This window comes from Onychostruthus taczanowskii, unplaced genomic scaffold (genome assembly GCF_017590055.1).
Source record: "Onychostruthus taczanowskii isolate IOZ18803 unplaced genomic scaffold, ASM1759005v1 scaffold68, whole genome shotgun sequence".
Classification (NCBI taxonomy): domain Eukaryota; kingdom Metazoa; phylum Chordata; class Aves; order Passeriformes; family Passeridae; genus Onychostruthus; species Onychostruthus taczanowskii.
Genome location: NW_024504566.1, coordinates 1859192 through 1884440, shown reverse-complemented (window position 1 = coordinate 1884440; position 25249 = coordinate 1859192). Strand labels below are relative to the sequence as shown.

General features: G+C 38.8%; 1 protein-coding gene across 1 annotated transcript in view; it reads left to right on the top strand.

Annotated features, from left to right (window-relative positions):
- The window catches only part of MET (MET proto-oncogene, receptor tyrosine kinase), an 86772-nt gene that overhangs the window by 15958 nt on the left and 45565 nt on the right, over positions 1 to 25249 (top strand). Inside the window, exons 3-4 of the mRNA XM_041421062.1 lie at positions 4103 to 5317; positions 17402 to 17593. Of these exons, the coding sequence (XP_041276996.1) occupies positions 4118 to 5317; positions 17402 to 17593 (1392 nt within the window). The 5' untranslated portion in view covers positions 4103 to 4117. The remainder of the gene's footprint in view (positions 1 to 4102; positions 5318 to 17401; positions 17594 to 25249) is intronic.

Here is a 25249-nt window from a genome sequence, read left to right as displayed (position 1 = left end):
ATGAGATGCACCAAACAATGAACAAATTCTTTCATGTCAGCATGTTGTCTGAGCTTGTGCAGATCCATGGAGCGCTTGTGATTAGAGATAAATGGGACCCAAGTTTCTGAAATGAGGGAAAGGCAAACAAGCATGGCTGTGTTTTCTGGCTTCCTTGCATATGCCAGCTTAAACATATTCCACAATTAGGCCAGGCCTGACTTGTCAGTACAGTTGCAAACGGTGTCAAGGAGAGACATGATTTTCAATATTTACAAATTATCGCCCAAGTCATAATTAGAGGGAATGAAACTTGTAAGAAGAAGATTGCCATTGGGAAACTTAATGGTACAAAAACAAAGAACCAGCCATAGCATTCATACTAATATGACACATCATTACCAACCATTTGCAATGGTTAACCAAAGTCTATTTTCTCATCAGTTTTACTGGCTACTATCTGATGAGGGATGGAAAAATGAGCACATCATGACACTGGCTTTGAAAATATCTCTTACAAAAGGAATAATCCATGACAGCTATTGCTCACTGATGGCTATCACAGGCCAAAACTTACAAGTCATCTGTAGACACATGAAGGACACACACATGTGTCACAGGAAGGTCACAAAAGATTGAACAGCATCCATCATTCAAACCAAGCAGAAAAACAAGAGGTTTCCTTGTTTTCGTTCTGCAGCTGATAGAGAGCAGCTAGTTCTTTGACCTGTGACTATAGCACAAGTATTTTTGTTCTAATTCATCAAAACTCTGTAAGTTCAAAAAATTACATTTGAGTGTATGCTACAGTGAGCTGTTGGACCTTTGAAGAAAGACTGAATTTTTAATTCACCAAAAATTTCTCTGCTTCTTCAGGTGAAGTGTATTTGCAGTGACCTGGTCTGAAGCTTACAAAAGAGCAGCTCTGAGCTGGAGCTTGCAGTGTAGGAATAGAGAAAGAACCTGGGTCAGATGCAGATGAAAAGTGGCACCAAATGCCATGAGACTCTGAGAAAGGAGCAGCAGAGTTTATACGATGTGAGGACTGTGAAGTACACAGTGCTCTTCACATGATTCCTGTGTTGTCCCTAAGCTATAAATGTCTCACTGTAGGGCATGTTCCTTCTGGTGACAGGCACCTTGAGAGAAAATTCACAGTTTTCTGAAGACATGGGCTGTGGAGAACTATCTTCCCTAGAGAGCTGCCCATAAATCTGAGCCAGAGCTTCCCACAGGTTGGAATCAGCAGATTTCTGTCTGGGAGGATGCTTGAAACATCTCAAAAGTATACAAATGAAAGCACTATGATGAAACTCAAATAGAAGAGAAAAGGTGACTTGGTTTTCATTTATTGCTCATGTTTTCCTGTAGTGGTAAAATAAAGTACCTATTATTCCTGGCATCCTTTACATCACGCTGAATCCCACCTTTGTTCTTACTGTTAAATTTTCCATTCCAGCCTCACTTGCTAAAGGAGTCTAAGGTGAAATTTTTGGTCTCCAGGGCATAGATTGAAATCAGTGATATTTTACTGAGTGTAGGCAGAGCAGACTGTCTGAGGATACTGGCCTCGCATCCCAAAATATAGTTGGAGTGAAAGAATATGTCAGATAGTATTTATGGCTCTAAATACCCTTGCAGTGCACACTGGTACTGATTGTTGGACATCTAGGGATCCTCTTTTTCAGACATTGGAAGAATAAGGAGGATTGTAAACTGAAAACTGAGGGACCTGTTGGGTGGGACATCTATTTGGGAACATTAGAAAAAGAATATAGTACAGAGTATACTGCAACAAATAAGGTGCTTGTCAAATAGCTTTCCTTCAATCTTTTTTTCCTGTGTTGGTGGTGCCTCATCCTCATGCAGCTCTTGTCCCATCCATTGCTTTGTCTCTCCACTGCAGGCCTGCCTCTGTTAGATGGGTTTAAACTTACTGCAGTAAATACTATATCTGCCTCTGCCTGGTGTCAGAAATAGAGCACTTTTGGAATTTTCTGCTTAATCTAGTATTTGTCTGAACACATTGACTCATCAGAAGTGAATCTGCAGGAATGCCTCAGTTTCAGCAGTTTCTTGGGTGAAGTGCTGGTTGAAAAGAGGCAGACAGTCAGACCAGGCCCCTGCTTCTCCCAGTGCTGGGACCTGCACTTGACACAGGCCAGGCAGGATGTGAACATGATTGTTCTTGGATCATGTGTGGATTCTGGGGGTTTTACACAAACTTTGAAAGCTTTTGGTTTCATCCCAGCACAGAGCAGGAAAAAATTCACAATAGCAAGATGTTACAGAGGATGAGAAGACATCTTCCTGCCCTATACAATATGGAAGTCATCACTTTGTGTACTGGGACTATTTTCTGATTATAGCAATATCCTTGTTCTTCTTTCTTTTTCTTTCAAATCCAGGCTAGATTTGTTTCCAGGATTCTGTTATCACTAATTAATATGAGAAAAATGTTACTGATTTGAAGGAAGAGTTTTATGTCTAAATACTAGAAGTGTGACTTGTTTTTACCAGCTAATACTTGCAAATAGCCTGTGTTTCTGATTTTTATCTCCAACTCTCGATCATGATTCTTATCAGATAACATGGAGGAAGAACAATTCGTTTCCAAAAACCTATTATTTTGTGTAATTAAAGAGGTAAACCACATAAAGAATTCAGTGGATGCTGAAATAAAGCTTCACAAGAATTATTGATGGATTGCTTTAACCAATCTAGTGAAAACACTAGATTTATACACAGCTGAAATAGCTCTGGTCTCTAGAAGTATTTTCATTTCCTAATGAAATTAAAAGTTGGTACAGGTTCCTATTATTCAGTTTGTAATTTTCAAGATCATCTATTTTAAATTCTCTCAGTCGTCACAAGCATTTCTTGATTAGCAACAACTGCCTAACTATAGTCAAACTTAGAGGGATTTTCCCAAAGTATGTGATCATATTGCTGTTAGAATGCATAATTGTTTTCTCCATGAAGAAGCTAAATTTGGCTTAGCAACTGTGTCATGATGTTGACAGAAGATATCTGGTGTGACAGGGCACAGTGTGGATACTGCACTGAAACGCTCATAACCACAGTTCATTTCATTGATCTTTCAAAGGGCTGAAATATCACACAAGTCATCTGCCTTTGGTTTTTCAAGCCACATCAAACAACTGTGTGGAGATGTAAAAGAAAGAGAGAAGTGCTAGGTGGTTTGATTTCATCAGTTAATGGCTGTAGGTCACTTGATAGCCCTTTGTTTACAATACAGCCACACGCCTGTATCTTGTAAGGCTCACCACAGTGACTTACTGCTGTGGTACAGGGCCTAAAATAAAGCTTGCACATGCCAAGCACCACATGATGCATAAAATATTCTAATAATACATTACAAAGCCTTGTCAGCACTAGGGAGAATGACTATTCCAAGAAATAGGGCTGGCTGAAAAAAGACATTTTTTTTTCCAAACTGGGCGTTTATGAAAGACAGTGATTTGGGGAGCTGGAGGGGGAGAGAGAGAGAGAGAGAGAGAGAGGTTTCTTCATTTGGTCTGGTGGAGAGGTGTCTCTTCCTTGGTTAAGCAAAAATATCAATGGAATATAAGTCCACTCAGCTCAAACCTTCACATTATTTCATGTGTTTTTTGCTTCTTACTTTTGATCAGCTGTGCTAGGAATCCGTTCAGCCCCTTGAGAACTTGACAAATATCTTATAGCCACACACTGAAGTGCTCCAACTGCTTTGTGTGCCATTGTGTCCTAAGTTTCTTGGGCAGTTTTGCTTTTAGCTATGTGTACACCATCCTGTTCTAAACTATATCAGTCAGCTGGTTTAATGGCATTGTGGAAGTAGTCCTCTCTCTTTTGCTGCTCTACAACATGCCGAGGGGTCTTGAGAAATTCTTTACAAGAAAATCCTTCTGTGAATTGTTCTAAAGGCAGTGAAATGGGTACCTACAGTGATTATAGCCATTTCTAGTGCAACTAGTATGACACTAAGCAAGATTGCAACACTTCTTAAAGTGAAATAGCTCAGCTACTACATGCAGCCTAGAAACGGATTTCTGTTGTCTGATAAACTGACTTTTTAGTATATGAAATATAACCAGTTTTTCCATTAAATATATTTTGACAGATTAGATCTCTGACAATGAAGCCTTTTACTGCATATCCTTCTGGGTTTATTGTATTCCTGTTGGCCTTGCTGCAGAGGAGCCATGGACAATGCAAAGAAGCAGCTAAAAAATCAGAGATGAATCTCGGTGTAAAATATGATCTTCCTAACTTCATTGCAGACACACCAATTCAGAATGTAGTTTTATACAAGCACCATGTTTATATTGGAGCAGTCAATAAGATTTATGTACTAAATGAAACTCTCCAGAACATTTCTGTGTACAAGACTGGGCCTGTTTTGGAGAACCCTGACTGTGCACCATGTGAAGACTGCCGAGATAAAGCCAATTTATCTAACAGCATATGGAAGGATAACATCAACATGGCACTGCTTTTAGAAACTTATTATGATGATCAGCTCATTAGCTGTGGTAGTGTGTCCGGAGGCATCTGCCACCGTCACATCATTCACCCTGACAACCCTGCTGACATTGAAAGCGAGGTGCACTGCATGTACTCACCCCAGGCGGATGGAGAAGCAGATAACTGTCCTGATTGTGTTGTTAGCACTTTAGGAACCAAAGTTTTGGTGACTGAAAAAGACAGGTTTGTCAACTTTTTTGTTGGAAATACTGTGACATCTACATTTCAACCTCCCCATGTGCTGCATTCAATATCAGTTAGAAGATTAAAAGAGACGCAGGACGGTTTTGAGTTTCTCACAGATCAATCTTATATAGATATCCTGCCTCAGTTCCGTGACTCATATCCTATTAGGTATGTCCATGCCTTTGAAAATGATCACTTTGTCTATTTTTTGACTGTACAGAGAGAAACTCTTGACTCACAGTCTTTTCACACTAGAATTATCCGCTTCTGCACTTTAGACTCAGAGATGCGTTCCTACATGGAAATGCCTCTTGAGTGCATTTTTACTGAAAAGCGAAGGAAGAGGTCCATCCGAAAGGAGGTATTCAACATTTTGCAAGCTGCCTACGTAAGCAAGCCTGGTGCAGCTCTAGCACACGAAATGGGCCTTGGGCTCAACGATGATATCCTCTATGGTGTTTTTGCACAAAGCAAACCAGACTCTTCTGAACCAACCAACCGATCTGCTGTCTGCGCCGTCTCTGTGCGAACTATCAATGAGTTCTTCAACAAGATTGTTGACAAGCAGAACATGAAATGCCTCCAACACTTTTATGGGAAAGAGAGCAAATACTGCTTAAACAGGGTAAGTGATAATTTATTTGTTACTTTTTGGGACTTTTGTTCTCTCTTTGCCTATTCCATTGCCAGGTATCCGTCCCTTCAGTTTCAGTTACAAAATGTAAGTCCCTGATCATTGCAGGTTGCTTATCATTGCTGTTGATTATCCCTAAAAGGATTAGTTCCTGTAAATTGAGTATAAAAATCACTGAGGTCTTTATGGGGCTGAAAAATGTAGTTTTTTGCTTGAGAAACTATGATGCAGATAAATGAAACATTTAGGCAGTTATTTCTCTTAATATTTTTTAAAGTATTCATAAACATTCATATTCATGTGCACTGAAGAGTCCCTAAAAACATCACATACTTATAAGTATGTTAATGCTGAATCACTGCCCTTCTCAGAAAAAAATGAAAGAGGTGGTTTGGAATATGGCATGAAGAGCCAGATTGTAATGTAGTTACTCATGCTTAGTACAGAAACAGTTCAACTGACATTGGTTTTCTGCAAGAAAGTGTCAGTGAAATCTGTATCTGAATGAGGGATCAAGTGGTCTCGGGTGGGAGGGTTGCATTTCTGCACACCATGACTTCAGGAGGCTGCTGCTCTCCAACCATATGAAATACTGTGAGCAGAGGAAACACAGAAATTTTCCCTTTCCCTTCTAGCCAGTGTCTCTGCTGGTTTTGGGTTTTGTAAAAGAAATACAGAATCTGGGAATCAGGTACTTAAAACAGTTACTTTGAACATGAAACATTAGAACTTTCAATCACCTGCTTATGAAGCAGGCTCCTAAATATCCTACCTGGGGAACTTTCTATTCTCCAATACAAGAAATTTGGAGCTCAAAGATGGTGCACGGTGTTCTATCAGAGGGCCAGAGCCTCTGTGGCAGGGCTCTGCTCAGCCAGTATGAGGCCAGTATTGGGACAGCTCAGCCTGCATTTAGAGGTGGATGGTATCTGTCATATCCCATTGTTGGGGTAGCTCAAAATGATAGTGGGACCCACAGACCTTCTTCACCCCAAGTATCACCAGTGTCCTCTTCAGCACAGCTGTTCAGCACAGGGCATCAGGTTAGGATGTTGACACTATGCCCTGGTTGGAGGTGGGAGTCTGTTTTGTCAAAGAGAAGGGCTGCTCCCCACTGCCAGAGGTGAGACAGATTCAGAGAAGAACCCATTACAGAGAGCTTGGCTTCTCCCCAGTAGCAGGAATGTGCTCAGAGGGGGTCTGGGGCAGTCTGAGCATAACCACAGCAGCCTTGGCATTGGGGGATGAGTGCTTGTAGCAGGCCCCAGGTGTTCAACACAGATGTAGGCATTGCCAGTGGATGCTTATACAGCAGCCCCAACAGACATAGCATTTCATTCCCTTTTTTTTGTGGGAAGGGGACAGGCAATTTTCAGGAATTAAAAACAAGTTAGCAAACATTCAACACAGTAGCTTCTCTCTCTTCACTTTGTTATTGCTGTCCTAATTTTTCATTTCAGGTAGTAATATCCTTTTTTTTTCTTTTTTTTTTTTCATTTTTCAGTTCATTTTTAACAAGAGCCATTGTCCTTCTCTGAAAGTATTTTATTCTATATTCCTGGGGTATATGATTTGTGAATGACTGTCTTTAAAGCTCATGGCCTTTAACTTATCTCATTCTGCTCTTGCCTATACACACATTTCAAAAGGTGATCTCTTCAAAGCAAAGTATACCATTAAAATATTGACAGAATAATTTGCAGCTTTTCACATGCTGGGAAGTATTTTCATGTTTCAAAAGGTTTTCCAGAGTCTGCTTCTGCTTTGCATATCAGAATGAATGTCTTGTACTGCCAACATGTTTATTATAGTTGCCTATTTTCAGAAAATGTCATCAGAGCTCTGATTTCTGCTACATTAAATTGATAAAGGGAAAAATGTTTCTATGTTTTCTTGTTATTCTTTTAAATGGCATAAAGGCAGTCAGAAATTTTTGTTCTGATTGTTTGCTTAACTGAAATATCAAGACTGTCATGCTTTGCTGTACCATTTCCTTTGCCTTTTCCTTTGAGGTTTTTCAGGTTTCAACTAGCCAAAGAGATTGGCAAGAATTTGCCAACCATCTTTTGTAAGCCTGTTTTCCTCTGGTGTGTAAAGTATACCTGAAGGGTTGGACTGAGAAGGAAGGGAAGGAGCAGGCAGAAGAAGGAAGGCACATTATTTTTTATGCTTTTAGGCCCAAAAATATCAAATCTGATCTTTCCTGATTTTGCTGGAGATTAAATAATAATTAAGAAAAAAAGATTCTCAAACCCCATAATTCTTTTTAGGCCCTTTTTTGTATATTGTAAAAATGTACATGAGGGCCTAAATAATTTTTCCCCTTTTTGTAAGTCACCTTCAACTTCAAAGAAAGCTTTTGTAAGGTCTGAGTTAGTCAGTTTATTCTGGTGAAGTTCAAAACTTGTTTTTTGTAATGTAGCCAAGATGATCTTTCTCTTTGATGTCAAGAGAATAAAACCACAGATCACTCATGCAAGTGAAAGTCACTGACCACTGCAAAATTAAGTCATAGGACAGTGAAAACAGTCCAGCAGTGAATATGGTATACCACTAACTTCAACATTAAAAAGAAAAATGAGCCTCTAGCACTCTTTGCAAGGAAATGCTCTCTGATAATTTACAGTTACAGTCTGATTGATGAGAGCTATTTCATGTTATCAAAAAAAAAAAGTCCCATAAGACAATTGTACATAATTTTGTTTGACTTTGGGTAGTCCATCTTTTTAAGTGTCTGTCCCTCAGGACTGTTTCATCTGAGGCTTCTAAAGGTAGAATTAGATCAAAATAAACCTGAATGATACATCCAAAACACTTCCTCAACTTTTTCTTCTCATATTTAAAGCAAAAATAAGAAAAATTTCCACTCATCTTTATGTAATAGGCAAAATTTGTTCTGTTTTGTCCTTGTTTTCTAAAGGAATTAAGTTTATGTGGTTATGCTATTTTAGATCTGTCTTTCTGTTAGGTATCCTTACAGCCTCAACAATAAGAAATCTTAAAGATGTGAATTCAGATGTGAATCCAGAGACAGGCTATGGAAGCTGATGAAATTTTAGGAGTACCTTTCTAAACATCAGAAGGAGTCACAAGGAAGGTTTTGCCCACCCATGGGAATAGTCTCCATCAGAGCTTGGTTGAAGAGCAAAGTCAACCAACCACAAGATATAAAACCAGACAAAACTGTGCTTCACTTACTCCAGTGCTCATGGAAAACTTCATAAAATCAAAATAAAACATTTCCAGTTGTGTTTAAGTGTAATACATATTAAGCCAAAACCTGGGCTCACTGAAGTCAGGGTCAGGAAAAGTGAATGCAGTGGAGCTTCTGATTGATGTCAGACATACTTCAGCAGAGCTGAGACCAGTTAGTGCTGCCTAATAATTTCCTTCAGGGAAGAGCTGGCTGACACTTAAATGACAGCAAGATGGAAACAGAACTGGCTTTGAATTAAAAGAAAAATTGGGAGCAATAGTAAGGAGGTTTTATTGCTTGAGTCAGGACAAAGATATCTGAGAGGTAGCTGCTGTGGGGGGTTTTGAATCACTGTCCAGGAATCTCCCACAGCAAAGAGAAAACTGGATGTAGTCTTTAAGCAAAGTTTATTTGGTCAGTTAGTCATTATCAGCCCCAGTGTGGTACCCTCAAAGCAGAGATGTGCTTAGATTAGGAGACAAATGCTGCTTTCTTCATTTGCAGACATAGTCCAGTAGTGTGCATCTTTACCATGGATTAAATGGGATTTTTCAAGTGAGGAAGATGAGTTGATTTTAGCCTTGACAATCTCAACTATACATTTCAGTTGTAGATCAGGATCTTACAGGCTTTTTTTGACCTTTCGGCATCTCTTATGTGAGCCAAATTGTAAGCCAAATTATTTGACTTTAATCATTATGGACTTACATGATAAAACACCTCTAATGATGAAATCCAAATTCAGGTCTGTAAAGATCTTATGTCTTTGTTTTTTCTACAGGTAAGTTCAGGTGAAGGCCTAAAATACTTAGATCTTACAGGAAAAGAGAAGTCACAGACAGGTTTTTGCCACCATGCTCCCAGAAAGTGTCATAAAGCAAGACAAACTGGTCACAACTCCTGTTAAATGAAAGGCATAAACAGTTGGAAAACATGAAAGGAAAACAGAAGATCACCAAAACAAAAAATAAAGGGAGGGTAAAGTAAACACATGGTGATGCTTCTTTATTACCATTACACACATGACAGATGAGTAAAATTAGGTTATGCTTATATTGTAATGGAAGAAAATAATTGCTGCCTTCTATCAGGAAACCGCAAAGGCACTTATTGATCTGTCATCATAAGGCTGTGTCTAAGAATATTTAATAAAATAAACAGAGACAAATAACTCTTCCGAGGCCCTGTAACTGTAATATCCCACACCGTTTGGCGTAAAATTTTGTCAGGTTTAAAAATAACACCACATATCTCTGATTAAAATGGGTGGTTGTAAATTACTTAGATAGTCTCACAGCACAGAGATGTTTATATATTGTGAGTGGAATGTGACTGAATATTTTCCCTAAAAGTCAGATACCAGAATCCATTAGATTTGTCCAGTCATTTATTCCCCTGGAAATGCTATATCAGATGGCATACAGCACTCTGCCTGGGCACAAAATCTGTTCCCATTCGTAGACAAGCTTCTCTGTGGGGTTCTGACATCTCAGAGCAATAAATGAGGAGGGCAGAAGATGGGCAGAGTGCACTGGCACCCTTTAAGACACGCTTAAACCCTAGTAACAAGGGGGTAGCTGCATCCACATTCCTGCTCTGCCCTTTCTGCAGTGAGTCCTGGCTATACCAGGGTTTCTGCTGTGCTGTACCATGGAGGGCAGGCAGGGAGTGCTCCCCAGCCTGCTCTCCTCCACCACTGGGCCACCTACCTGCCTGGCCATGGAAGGCCTGACTAAAAGGGATTGCAGGGAGTCTGGTCTCCAGTGAAACTGCACGGGAGGGACGCAGGTGTGAGTGTGTAGGGGTGAGGAATGAGCATGGCTGTGGGTCTGGGTAAGGTTATCTCAGGCTCAACCAGATTTAGCAAGCACTTGGCTACAGAGGTAAGGGCTGTTCCATCCTGGACTGGCCACATGGATGCCCTCATGAGAGAGTTACCGAGAAAAGGACAAGACAGAGAAAAAGCAGGTCAAGGAGTTTTTTAGGAAAGTACCACACCACCCCTAGTGCTAGATATCTTTGCAGACTCTTGGGAGCCCCTGGAGCTATGGAGTTTGGGGGCTAACCTCTTAGTCACTGATGCTGCAAAAACTACAGTTTTCCTTCTCCTGGAGTAGAATTAGGGACCCGTCTTTCCTTGCCTCCCTTGCTTTCCTTGCTGCTTGGCATTTAATCATCTTCTTGATGAAAGCTGGATTTCTCTGTGAAAAAGTAGTATCCATTAAACTACCATTTTCTGCAAAGGGCACAGCTTTATCAGCCAGAGTTACTAATAATGTTCCATTTCCAGACTTTTTAATCAAATTCTTCCACTGAAGGCAGGGTTCCCTATTGGTTATTAGTGTGGAAAAGTGACTCTGCTGCTTTTCTCTGGAATTGCACAGAAATCATTTCAGGCAGAAAGTAATTTTTATTTTGTTAAAATGAATATCTGGTCATGTGTTTTTTATGTCTCAATTTCTGAAGGCCCTTAAATAAGTCTAAAGACTAGAACTGAACAAAGTATAATTTTCTTATCCTATGTAGCCTTGCAAATTAGAAAAATTTTACAGTCCCACAAAAAGAGATTTACAAAATGTATACTAGTAGTTATGTAATACTAAGGACACTCCCTGAAGATGTATAATATTCAGATCTCAGCCTCTTTTCCTGGGTTCAGACCAAATTATAAGATTCCTTAATCCTAGATTAAGCTCGTGTCAAATCTGCTGATTACTATTCTGCAATGAGACCAACTCAGCCCCTTCTGAAAGATCTGCTTAGATTTCTTTAAGCACAATTCCAAGTTCCAGAGAAAGAGAACCTGATCATGCAGCACACTGTGTGGAGATCTAAGTCCTGGATTCATCCCACCTGGCTTTGGTAGGTGGTTCACACATCTAAGCAAGCAATGAATTTTCCTCGTGTTCTGCTGCCAAACAATGGAGAGACACATAAGTCCTGACAAAGCAGACATCTGCCTTTCAGCTCACTCAGCACCCACCTCACCTCAGCAGTTTTTTACTTACTCTACTTATTCTGACTCAGGACCACATCTGGCCATCATTATTGTTCACTAAAGCAACAGTAGGTAATTATTATCCAGGAGAGAGCTGAGTTACTCAAACTTTCTAGGTGGCATGTGGGTTTCTGATCTCAGACAGCTTTTGCATCAGAGTGGAATTACTCCTCATTTCCAAACATACAAGTAAAACCAGAATCAAATCCCACAGTAAATTAAAAAAAAAAATTCATAATGCTGAGGCAGAAGATCCATGGCACAAATGGTTCAGAAAGCAAGTGTAAGCCACATGAAATTATTACTTGCACTGTCTGCAGGGTGTGTGAAAACAAAGAAATGCTAGAGAAAGGATCATGCAGGAAGTGATAATGACAGCTTAATTTTCTTAAGGCAGATGTCACCTGCTTTTATGCACAGCCTGTGGGAATTAGGGCAGATTGCATGATTTTCTTCTAGTTTCTTGAATTCTTTCTGTCCCACACATGTCTTGCACCACTGTTTTGGCTAGACACGCAGTTGTTGTGCAATGTTTTGTTGGAATAAGGGTCTCCACTCTCAGCATTATCTTTGGATAGCTGGTCTTGATGGAATTCCCAGCTTTTCTATTTTACTACAGCCTCCATGTCAGTAAGTACTTCTATGAGAAATGCACCTAATAGACACTAAAAGTGTACAGCAAAACTGCTTTCATCAGCACAATATCTCCAATGCATTACTTTATTTCTTAAAAATGTGTAATTAGTCAACACCTCTTCTTTGATAATCTGTATACTGAGTTAAATGCTAAATTAATATAAAGGAAATCAGCAAAACACAAAGATTACTTAGGTCCATTTTCTCTGCTGAATCAATAGGATTTACTTAGTGCTAATGCACTAACCAGATTATGAGAACTAATGCAGTCCTGTTCAATGACAAAAGCAAATAACTCTTTGAATGATCTTGACAAAAGAACATGAAATCATCTTAATTTGTATTAACTAATTACATTTAACATAGATGTTTTTTACCTATTACCTTAAGTGGAGCATCAGTACAGCGACTTCCCTCATCTCATTTTAGGAGGAGATCAAAGCAACAAGTGTTAAGAGTACTGAAATGATATTGTGTAAAATTTTATACTGATGGAGTTCTTTTAAAGATTTTATTCTCAGAAAGGGACATGCTTTCTCTGTATTCCATATAAAAATCTTTGAATTGCTTTCAAATACATGAAAAGTATTGGGAAGAGAAGGAAGGAAGAAGAGGGAAACATTTCTTTGTTTAAAACAAAAAGGGGAAGAAACTCTTCTACCTTTTAGAATAAAGCTTCATAGCCTCAGCAGAAGTTCTTAGAAACAGAGAGCCCAGTCCCCTGTCCCAGACATGTTCTGTCCTGCATGAACACTGGACTGAGTTCACAGCACCCACACACCCTCAAGGTGTTGCTCACCAGTCAAGAAGAAACCAGAAGCACTGTGTCTCTGCTTCTATGGGAACTGTTTAGCACATGAATTGGCTTCCACTGGCAAAATTGTGCCTTTCAATATGATTAATTTTTCCCTTCCTCAGGATTACAAGAATCATCATTACCCTGACAGTGATCAAGTCACTCTCATCCTCAGACCACTACCTGGCTTCACTGAATTACTTGGGCCAGAATTACATTCTTGTGTTTTCAACAGACAGAAGAGTGATCAAATGCACTTCTCACCTGAAGAGAAATAATGAAAACTACCCAGAAAATTAAGGTGTATCAAGAAGAGCAAAGCTACATTGGCTGAAAATACATGAAAATATTTAGAGAGGAAAATATGATAAGGTTCTTCTTTGCTCCTCATGGTTACTTTTCCTGTTCAGAGTCTGCTGTACATGTAAATTCTTCACCATTATGTGTTTGATTCCAGTAGGACTCACTCTGAAAACTGTAGTTTGATTATTCATCTTAATTCACTGACTTCCACAAGAAAAGAAACAAGGAACTTATACCCTCTCTTAGGTTTTAATGGTCTTGGTAACCCATTTTTTAATGTAGAATCACCTATTCATTCAGAAACTCTACAGTAGTTTCTTTGGAAAAAGATTTTTGCCAATTGCAGACATCTGATCCAGGTCATTTAACAATAGCTTATTTCTCCCTACTCCATGTTATGCCACAGACCTTAAGGGTCTTTTCCAACCTAAGGGATTCTTTGATTCTATGAAAGGAGAAATGCTGTTGGCTCTTGTAGGTGACCACTTTTCTTGAGGGAGAATCCCAGAGTTCATAGCAAAAAAAATGTTGATACTTGGAATTTTGATTCTTGACAGCCTGCAAGTTAGAAGTCATATAAACAAACCAGCAGGAAATAAAACTCATGCATATTTCTACTTTCATTGAGCTTTACACTATGACTGCATGATTTTATGATTGGCACTAGGAAATATCACCTAGTTACTTTCAGACCATTTCTCCAATTTGTCAAATTAAATTTTAATTTTAATGATGTCCTCCAAGTGGCTCACAAGACAGTATGAAATGTTCTGCAGTGATTAAGTCATTGATCTCCAGTTTAGTCAAGACATTAAACGTAATATCAAGACATTATACATATTATCACTTTCTATATGAGCACTGCACTTAACTAAGAGCAGGTTTTGACCAGCTCTAGAAGAATGAGCCTGGAGGAATGTTTCTCCAATTTGCAGTCACTGCAAATTAGAGGAAAACTCACAAAAATATATTTGGAATTTTTTTTTTCCTGGGTATAGTATTCAGACCAGAGACTAGACTATTGGATCATTTTTCTGATGCCGACCTAACCAGATATTTTTTTGAGGTTTTTCACAAGTTTTTGTAAGAATTCTTCCCCCACATTGCACTTTTGGCTTCAAATATGCAACTCTGTCTGAAATATTTTATTTTTATGCTCACTGAATATGACATATAAACCATCAGTTAGCTGCAAAACAGTGACAGCTCCTGATAGCTCAGCTCAGCGATGTCTAGAGACATTTTTGGCATTTCTGTCTCCCATGGACCAAATAAAGGGTAAATTCCAGAATACAGCAGCTTCCTGTATGAACAAATAAGATAACATTAATTATCTTCTAGCCTCCTGGACACAGCTGTAAGGCAGGGCTTGCTCACACCTCACTGCATTCCAGCAGCACACCTGTGCCAGCTTAACAGTAACAAAGCCCTCTGTGAATCACAGGCAGAATTGGCACCTCTTGTCCTACAGGAGAAGCAATGTGGCTGAACCCAGGCACTTATTGGTGCTCTAATCGTCCATTTCAATAGTTGTGTGATTTCTCAGTGGAACTTGGCATGATATGCAGAGTGCATCATCTGACATCAGTTATTTTTCCACATTGACAGCCAAATGGATAGTTATGTGTATACTGGGAGGGAGAGAGGGAGGGAGAGAGAGAGAACCAGACTTTAAAGTGTTAATTTAAAGCAGCATGTTTGACAGTTTTCCCTGTTATCAATCTTCCTTTAGTTTTCTAAGTAGCCTTTTAATCTCTGCATTTCTACTCACAGATCAAAGCCTTCCTATTTCTTGAACAGCTAACCCTACATTATGGTTAATCCATGAAGTGACAGGTTTTTTAAGAACCACATGTGTAACAATCTACAGGTTCTTCAGCAGATAGACAAAATTATGGCATCTCTGAGGAAGGCAGAGCTGACTTTGTGACTAGCTGACTTTGGAGAAGCTAAGAAAGGTGTCAGGGTAAGCAGGAAAGTCTAGCCACTTTTTCCAAAGGACTTGAGCAGGATTTCATGAGGCAGCATGTTAGGATGTTTGAACTGTGCTGAAATGACTATGTAGGAGGAAGTACTTTAAGCTTAGCACAGAAACATCTCTCTCCAAAGTCTTTGCTTATGGAAAAAAGCAGTTACAGGAAAGAGCAAAGATCCCATGTTGGGGGAAGGGCAAAATCAGAAATCTGCCTTATTGCAAAAAGCATGAAAACTGTACATCTTTCTGCACTTGCACTATTCATACTCATTGTATGAGTAATCTGCACAGATGTTTGAGAAATACTTTTACACTGGGTAGGATATGAGTGCAACAGAATACAGCTTTTTGCTTGTTTGGTGGCCAAAACAAAGAAAAGCCAAACTTGCCTATTGATGATTTAACCCAGTCAAATAGTGGGTTAAAAAAAATAAAGTGTTTTCAGTGTTCCTAGTTCAAAGTATTAGTTCAGTTCCTGCTGAAGAAAATACACTGTATATTAACAGCTAATAAGAAAACGAATACATTAAAACCTTTAGTATGTGGATAATCAAACTGTTAAGTCACTGCTGTGCCACATCTAATTTAGAAGCCCTTTTTCTGTATCATTAAGGCACTGCACAGGGATTTCAACTGTTCAATTGATCTGCTGTAGGCTTTCACCTAAATGCTACAGTAAATTGACAGGGCACCTTCAGAAAAGCTGGCACCATTGCTGACTGCAACTCCTGGGGACCACAGAAAACCTCATCTGCCAGTGCTGTTGCTGGGCTCAGCTCAGAACATCACAATTCAACAGCAAAGGGCTGAGCTACTAGGTTGAACATTTTCTTGGTAGTATTTTCAATGCCTTGAGTTGCAGTCCAGAATTCACCAGAGTTAGGCCAACAAGAAATTCTTCATTCATTGCTTTGTTTTTCATACTTTGAGGAAAGACATCTGAATCTAGAAAAGAAGATGATAAAATTTTACCCCTACATGCTCTGTAAGGGTTTGATGCAGATCTATTTGACCTAGTAACAAGACTGTCTTGAAAAGGTTTCATTCAAGCTTCTTTAAAGATTTTTTAAAACATGTTTTTAAAATGCATTTTGCGACAAAAAACAAATCGATAAAAAATAGGAGAAATTAAGCTCACTCTTGATTTCAACAGAGGGAACCACTGTAAGATCCTTTAGAATCTGCCTAAATCTTTATTCATAAAGTAGGTCACAGTGGGAACATGCTACATGACTTTTAAATTTAAACTGGTTAAAGATTATTTAAGGGATTCCTGGTTATTATCTTTATGCAATGTCACCAAAACAGATTATGTAATATCAATAATAATGAAATTATTATTGATAATCTAATATAATTCAAATCTATTAGTAATAGATTACTATTGAATTGTTAGGAGGTTATATTCTTCTTCAGAGATAACTTAAAGTGTATTGTTCAAGGCTTTTTTTCAGTGAAAATTAAAAACATGCAATCTCTATTCCCAAAATGAAATAGAAAATGCTGAAAACGCAGCTATTATTTTAGTACACTCAAGACATCTAGAGATCAGATTAAATAGTGCATGAACCACAGATGATCAGTACAATAATCTGAGTAATTATCAAAATCTGTTTTCCCCTTAGTTTCATTTAAACACACAATCAGAAACCTATTTTTCCTAACTTATCTCCCTTTTCTTTCTCTGGCTTCTTCTCCACTTTAGTGTCTTATCTCTGACAAGGGTGGTGAACACAGATGGAGAAGAATATTGGAAATTGTTATTTTAATGTAAAAAATCACTTTGTTGTTAGAGGACCTTTTCTTTAGGAAACTTTTTAGAAGTAGGTGTGTCACTGGGCAGGCTCTGCAGCACAAGAATTCTGACTTTTGGAGAAGCAGCATTAAGGAAGTCACTGTGAGAAAGGATACCTTGATATATGTGCATCTAGTTAACTAAAGACCCTATATCTTATTCCTGCAGACATGATTTTAAAAGTTAATAGAAACATTCCCATAACATTAAGAAGTTTTTGCCTTCCTCATGGAACATCATAACTGATGAAGCAATTAAGTTTGAAACATCTTAAAATACTTTTGGTCGAATGCATTTGTGCTAAATGACTTCATTCTGACAAAGATCTATTGCTACTCATAAAGACAGTACTCATCTGTACTTCATTTTCCAACAGGCTTTTTCAAGAAATGCTTCGTACTGCAGAGCACAAGATGATGAATATCGCTTAGAAGTTACGACTCCTCTGCAGAGGGTTGACTTGTTCATGGGCCAGTTCAACAGTGTCCTGCTGACTTCCATATCTGTCTTCACCAAAGGGAACCTTACCATTGCTAACCTGGGAACTTCAGAGGGCCGCTTCATGCAGGTAAACATTACCATATTACCACAGTAACTTCACCATAAAAACCATACTAGCATTTAGCAGGATGGTGAAAAGGGAGGAGAATTATTACCCCAGTTTAAAAGGGCATTAGAAAATTGAAATTACCAAATAAAATACAGCTTATGGAATATAAATAAAGTGTCTAATAGAGCATTCAGTATTTTAAGTGTTTACCTGGAGTTTGTGGTTTGAAACAGTGGTTGAGGAGCAAATTCTACCATGAGCTCCAGCTGTCTTAGTTCACAGAACAATTTTGGTCTATACGAACAAGAGTTCTTTTAAAGAAGACTAAACTGAAAGCAGTGTCTTGGATAGACATCAAATATGCCTCAACCCTAGCTGGGGCAGAAAGGTCTAAAATAGTGACTAATTATTCAAACAGCTTCAAAAATACACTTTGTATGTATCTACACTCTAGAGGATCAGATTAAATCTATTCAATGTAAAATGCCAAGACAGTTTATAATGTAGAAGCAGGAGCCTCAGCATTGGTTTTTTCTGTATACTGATCCACTCCTCTGGCACCAAATCCCTTGCTAGTGTGTACCCATAGCCTATGACTCACAGCTGTAGAATTGAGATTATATCCTTCTCCACCTACTTTCAAGTTTCTCTGAATGTGTATTAGATTTTTCAGGCTCTTGCTCACTCCTATCTCACTCTGTTCTTTTGGATTGCAGTTCTTCCCATCCTGAAACAAGTTTTTCATAAAAAAAGTGATAAATCACCCTCTTGAGTAGTCTCTTTTCCTCCATTAAGTACTTAACTAATCTAGACAGGTAGATTATACTACATGACTTCTTTGTAGGTGACTAATTAAATAAATATAATGCATACAAGCATCAGTCTTCTAAAATCTTGGCAGTAAAAATCAAACACAGAAGACAAAGACAAAATACTTTGAGTTCACTCAACTTATTTCAAGAACCATCATCCTGTAGCAACTTCCTTGGAAAGCTTGGCTTCTCCAGCTGCCAGAGTCCAGCCTGGATGTGCATCTCAGCCTGGCTCCTTCTTGCACCTGTGTTATTTCAATTTGCCAGTACTATTTGTCTTCTAGGAAACTTCCTGAAGTATTGACAGCCTTCTGGCCTTCTTGTTCTGTAGGCTATAGACAGTCTTCAAATTTAATGAGAAGACCATCAGTTGCTGTGTCATTCCAGTTTTCCCATTTCCCATAAGCTTCCATTAGAAAATACTTGGGCACATGTAGCCTTTAATGGAACTAAACCTTTCCTTTCTTCTCTCCCTTCCCCTCCTTTTCTTGCCACATGCAGTGCACAGAGTTATATATTGTTCTCAGTATATGCACCCTGTCTGGATAAAGGGAATCCTGTATCTACAATCTTCTGCTCAGACTGGACACAGAACCCGCTGCATAATGCACATTCTGTAATGCTTCTACAGGCAGAGGGTTCAAAGTGATTTGCCACAAAGGACAGATGAAAAAGTAGAGAAAATCATGTTTCTTTTTCCCCCCAAAAAAAAATTTAACAAAACTTTCAGTGACAACCCTGCCAGTTTTACCTTAATTTCCCATTACGACCTTGGTAAATTTAAGCTGCAGTTTGTCTTCTGTGCAGGAGAGGCAAATGCTAAGAGCTACATCCTGAGCATGGGCCGAAACTGCACTCTGTTCTTGGAAGCAGATACTGATTCACACAGAGAAATGAGCAATTTGTTTAACCTTTCTGAAGTAATTTCCTTATCTACAAAATACAATTAATAACAACTACTCTCTTACTCCCAGCATTACTTCTGGGCTGTCACAAAGCTTTTAGGAAGGTTTGGTAGAAAGCACAAGGGAGCATTATTTTTATTTATAATGTTCTTTAAATTATTCATTCAAATCCTGCAGCACACACTTCATTCAGATGTTTGCCCAACTCAAGGAACAATTAAATATTTCCAGAATACATTTCCCATTCCAGGTTCAGTTACAGATCAAAAGAAAAGACTATTGTGTGAACTGCACATGGCCATTAGCAGAAATATTCTCATCATTGAATCAGACTGGCTTCAGCTACGGGGGGAAGTCAGCATTGGGTTCATATTGTACTAAATAGGAGCTCTTTCCTTGAGGGTTGGGTGCAGCTAGCAGGAGAATAAGCACACTGACTACCTATAATGATACTACCTCCAAATAAAGGGTCGGTATTTGTTTTGTCTTTAAATGATTTTGGAAGGGATACCAGATCTGTAGGATACAGAAGACATGGATTTTTGCAGATTTTAGTGTTCTCTTACTTTTTTTTTTTTTCTCTAATAGTGATCTATGTGCTTTCAAACATGTTCATTAGGAAATGCCCAACTAAAGTAGATTTGTAGTGTTTCTATGGAAATATAGCTATTAACGGCAATGAGATTTAGATCATTAAAAATTAAGCTATTATATGACCATTACTGAAGTAAAATGGGTAAAAAAATCAGGATAATCTAACAATGGCTTAATTCATCAAAAGGATATCCCCAAAGACTTCCACACATTTTTAGCAAAGAAATGTAATTTTTTTTTTGTTTCATTCACACATCTGTTGGAACATATCACAAAGAATCCTCAGCTCTTCACTTCTTTTGCACAGTCATTTGCACTGTTATTTTTAGGTCTTTGTATTAGCAAATATTGAATTTCCCTGTGCAATCTCCTTGTAACTTGTAGATATTCAAAGCTGACTTCAGACACAGGCATGCTTTCACAGAAAATTAGTCACAAAATTGTACCTATCAGGGAACCTGTTTTAAAACTGGCTGTACTGTGTTGGTATTTTGAGAACATATTATCATGCTAACTATTAAAAAGAAAAAGAAAAAAAATATTCATGTATAGCTTTCTATATTTAGAAAATCAGCTCAGCCCTTCAAGTGCACCCAGTTCATCTTGTATCTTCTTTGAAATACCAAACCTTACTATATATAGACAATTTGGTTTCTGACATAAATTTCAGTATTAGCAACCATCCATGAGATTACAAGTAGTAATACAGTATCTCTGCCTTTGACGACAGCACCCTGAAGTGTCCAGATATGCATCAGTTTGGTGAAAATAATGAACATTTGAATCACATTTTTGCTGTATTAATTTAGGGTTTCTTTTAGTTCTTGCAAAAGTTTGGGGGGAGGGGGGACGGGGGGGACCTCTTGGAAACTCAGTGATCTTGTCATCTAAACTGAGTTGAAGCTCCAAGCCTGTGCTGTGGAAGCCTGTAGGTGCAGCAGCAAGCTATTGAACCTGAGAGAATGTATTTGAAAATGTTTCTCATATACCCTCATTTACTTGTTTATACTTGATCAGCAGCCAACCACTTGAGTCTGTCTTTTTTTCTTTCCACTTTCCTGTCATCTTTCCATCTCCTTTTGCTTTTCTTTTACTCATCACTTTCTACCTTCCTGCATTCCTCTTGTCTCCAACTCTACTTCTGTCTCCATCTATTTTTATCTCTTTACTTCATGGCTATAGCACAGCATTGCTGCAAAATTCAACAGATTTAACATGAATGTTTTTCCTTCTGTAGGTGATGGCTACCAGATTCTGGGGTTTTGATGTATTTAGGGATTTATCACAATGAATAGTTCCTAACTTTACAAGTGATTCCCCCAAAGCTTACAGCATTTCCAATAACCCAACTCAGAACACAGCCCACATTTTACTTATTTTAAAAAAGCTTCCTAAATAAACAGATAATAATCAGAATGCAACAGTAGGTATGTTTTATCCAACCAAGGAATACTCACCTGTTGTTTTCTGCATTTAGTTTGATAAAATAGAATTATTCACTTGAACAGCTTTGGAAAGCACTAATACTGGAAAATAAATACAGCCTCCTTCACTAAATGTTTCTTTTTTTTCAGCCAAAATCTGGCTGAAAATAAAATCAATCTGGATGGTCCAAATACAGAAGATGCATGTGTTCTTCTAAGGAGGATAATTAGGGCCATGAGGTGAATTCCAGATCTCTCCTGAAAAGTACTGCAGCCCATTCACATACTGAGCGTGTTTTGGCTGCCTCAGAAATGTCAGATCTGTATTTGGCCATGAATAGATTGGAGTTTGTACTTTACTAAATATTGTGGAGTTTCTGTTACCAAACAGACCAGTAATAATTTTTCTAAGACAGCTGACATGCATGAGACAGAAAAGAAAAATGGTTTTACTTCCTTCCTAAGCTGGAGCCTGACAACAAACTTTTTTTTCCCCCTTCTCTTTTTTTTTTTCTGCTGAGAAGTTGCAGCTGTTTCAGCCTTTCTTATTGTGCTTGTTTTCAGACTGTGACTGGGAACACAGACTGTAACTACAGCTGTTGGGTGCAAAGTGAATCAGGTATTTCACAGTGGTTATTTGATTAGAAAACAGCACCCAGTCACAATGCTATAGCTCAGGGAATCATATTTTCAGCTGGTGTTAAGCAGCCTTATTCTGCTCAAACCAAGCTACTCTGAGAATACAACCCACAACTGGAAAAGACACTTATATTACCAGCCAATATTTTGGGAAATTTGGGGGAAATATTTTGGGGGAAAAATATTTTGGGGGAAAAAAAACCACTCCATGATATATTGAGATAATTTTTTTTCCTTCTTGGTTTCAAGGCATTTTGGTTTTTTTCTAAAATTGGCATTATTTCAGAGAGTGTTTTTAGAGTGCTGATGAAATTAGTTCTTCAGGAAGGGGAAATCTTTGTGGTAGCTCTGGGAAGTGTGGGATATGGGAATGTCTACCAAGATTTATTCTTAAAAGCTCACATTTGGTGTGGCCATAACAATGAACGAGGCATCAATGCCCTTGACATAGCAGAGGCTGGATTTCAGCCTGAGAGTATGTTTGGAAGCAGAATAGTGCAGGTGCCCCCACACTTGGAGCTGGCCTCAGTAATGTAGCACCCCAGCAAAAGCACCACAACTGCTTGTTGGTGACCTTCTTGAGGAAGAGGGGACTAGAGAAGTTTTCACTGTATGTTTCGCAGCTAAAACAGGCAACCACTCTCTATAGATGCAATTTTGGCAGCAGGGCCACTTCTGACTGTGCCAGTGAAGCTCAGTGCACAGGGGGGCAGCAGTAGTGTGGAATGGGGCACCCCACCATCGGCCCTCTCATCTTCACGGACCAGTGGGACATCCATCCATCCTGCTGCTTCTGGAGGTGAGGAAAGGCTCTTCCCCTGGGCATACACAGACTCTGAGGTGCCATCAGCCACATGCTGGCTGCAGCCCTGTCCCATCTGGCTGAGCACGAGCCAGCTCTAGCTGAAGAGCCAAGCATTAGCAAAACATGGTAATGCGCTGTCATGTCTGAACAGATTCTGGACAGAAAATGCCTTTGGGCACAAAAACCAAAGTGTGATGGTACTGATAGGCCTTGCTGGAGTACTGCACACCAGACAATAGGCCACTCATCCTCCCAAGGGGGCTCTCTGCACTTGTTAGACATGCAACAGTACACATTAATGTAAGCCTTATTCTAGAGAACCATTATATCCCAGCATTTCTAACCAGACTTTTTGCTAAGAAAGGTTATATGGGGTTATAGTAAAGGCTCAAGGAGCAGAGTTCTGGCAGGGGCTAAGATGGATAAGGGAGAGGTATGAGGCAAGTAGAAGCACACAGTCATACCTTTCTAAGTACCCTCCAGCTCCTGGCACTTAGTGACCCAGAGATACTCTGAGTTGGAAATTGCACCCATATTTGGCACTTAGTAGTCATTTATGGACTCCTTTCTCCTCAGTTTTGCTTACTGTTTTTTAAATTTATTTTTGTTTTCTCCTCTGTGGAATGCTGTAACAATGACTTTCATAATTTCATTTTGCTTTGAATGATAAAGAGCTTTTTAGGGTTTCCTTAACCTGCTGCCTTGTCTTTTCTTTTGTTGCCTTTGATTCTGGTTGATGAGGAATAGGAATGGGGCACTCAAAAATCAATGGTTTGGGAAGTTCTCACGCACTGAGCACAACTCTGTTGTCTTTCTTATCCAAGTAGACAGAACACTTGATAATCACACTCATTTCCCAGGAATATTTATGATTAAAAACAAACACCACAAACAAACTTTAACACACATCTCATTTCCCCAAAAAGAGAGAACTTAGCATGTGTTGTAGCTGCTTTCATAGACTTCATGCCAGGAAACATAATGTGTACTACAGAAATCAGTGAAAAAAACCCATCACATCTGCTTTTTATTTGTAACTGCACTCAAGGATTGGGAAAATTTGTCCCAGAATTCAGCAAGAGAGCCAAGTCTTCAACATTGCTCTCCTCTAGCAAACAGCAAAGCAGCAAGACCTCACCACTCCAGGAATCAAGACTCAAAGCCATGGTGCCTGTCAGCAAAATGAGATGACACAGAGCAAGAAAATTCAGAGCTTTGCATCTTTCACTGTGCTCAGTCAAATCCAGTTTATACTGTAGCGTACTAGAAGCCATATGCAACTTTGAATTTATCAAACTCCTCTTGATCCAGTTCCTGTCCCTCTAGACAAATGAAACCCACCCGTGCAAGTGGCAAGCCATATTGCACTTGAACCAAGTGCAAGAAGGTCAAGAAATATATGAGCATGGACTTGAAACCTGACAGAGCCTGGAGGAGGAAAGAGTGACGGGATACCCATGGAGTCATTGCAAAGGCTGTCATCAGTGCCCACTGTTGGGGGCAGAAATTCATCTGGCTTTTCAAGACTTGACCTATTTAAGGCTTAATGCAAACTGTGCACACAAGCATTTGTAGGTATGTGAGTAGCTGCAATCCTTCCATCTTTCATTTTTAAGCCAACAGAAAACTGTGGCAAACTCTTGATAAGTAGTATTTTCATAGCAGTTGCTCAACTTCTGGCATTTATGATAGCAGTTCTTTCTGTGGTAAAGAATGCATCTTGATTCTCCCAGGGAAAAAAGGTATCAAACACTGCATAATGCAAAATCCATGTAGCCAAATTAAAATTAACACCTGGTGCTGAATAACTGGTTTGAGAGCACATATGTTTTAATATTCAGTTTGAGTAGAAAAGCTTACACTCTTCAGAAGAGATCCATTTTATTCTTTGTGGATTAGAATGATATACAGCATTTAGAGAGCTACATATGTGCCCTTTGCAAGGCTAGGCTGCATATCCCAGGGCATTTGAGGCATTGCACAATATAGTTAACCCTGAGCCTATTTCTGCTGGATAATGGCATACACCTGCCAGACATCTAGGGAAAAAATAACAATATGATACTTAGATTGGATTCCTTTTAGAAGGCCTCTCATTTTTGCAGAAGATATTTCAACATGTAGACAGTAACATTTGTAATTCAATCCTGCTGACTAGCAGAATTGAGCATCAGAATGATTTTTAAAATAAGCTGTTGCATGCTGGTTTTCAACTCAAGTTATTAGTCTTAATTTGCCATATTACACACAGACAAACCTAGACTCAAATCTTCATATTTAACATTAATACTAGCTGATGACAATGAAATCATATTTAAATTAATAATTTTAGTGTTCATGGGCCTAAGTGATCACTGACTTCCAGTATAAAGAATACATTAATATGTTAATTAATTAATTTAATGTTGGCTGTTATCTTCATGGAGCTATTTCATGGAAGTAGTCTGAGCTATGCTGGAAGGAAATTGTTTGTTTTTCTCTAAATAGAGAGACAG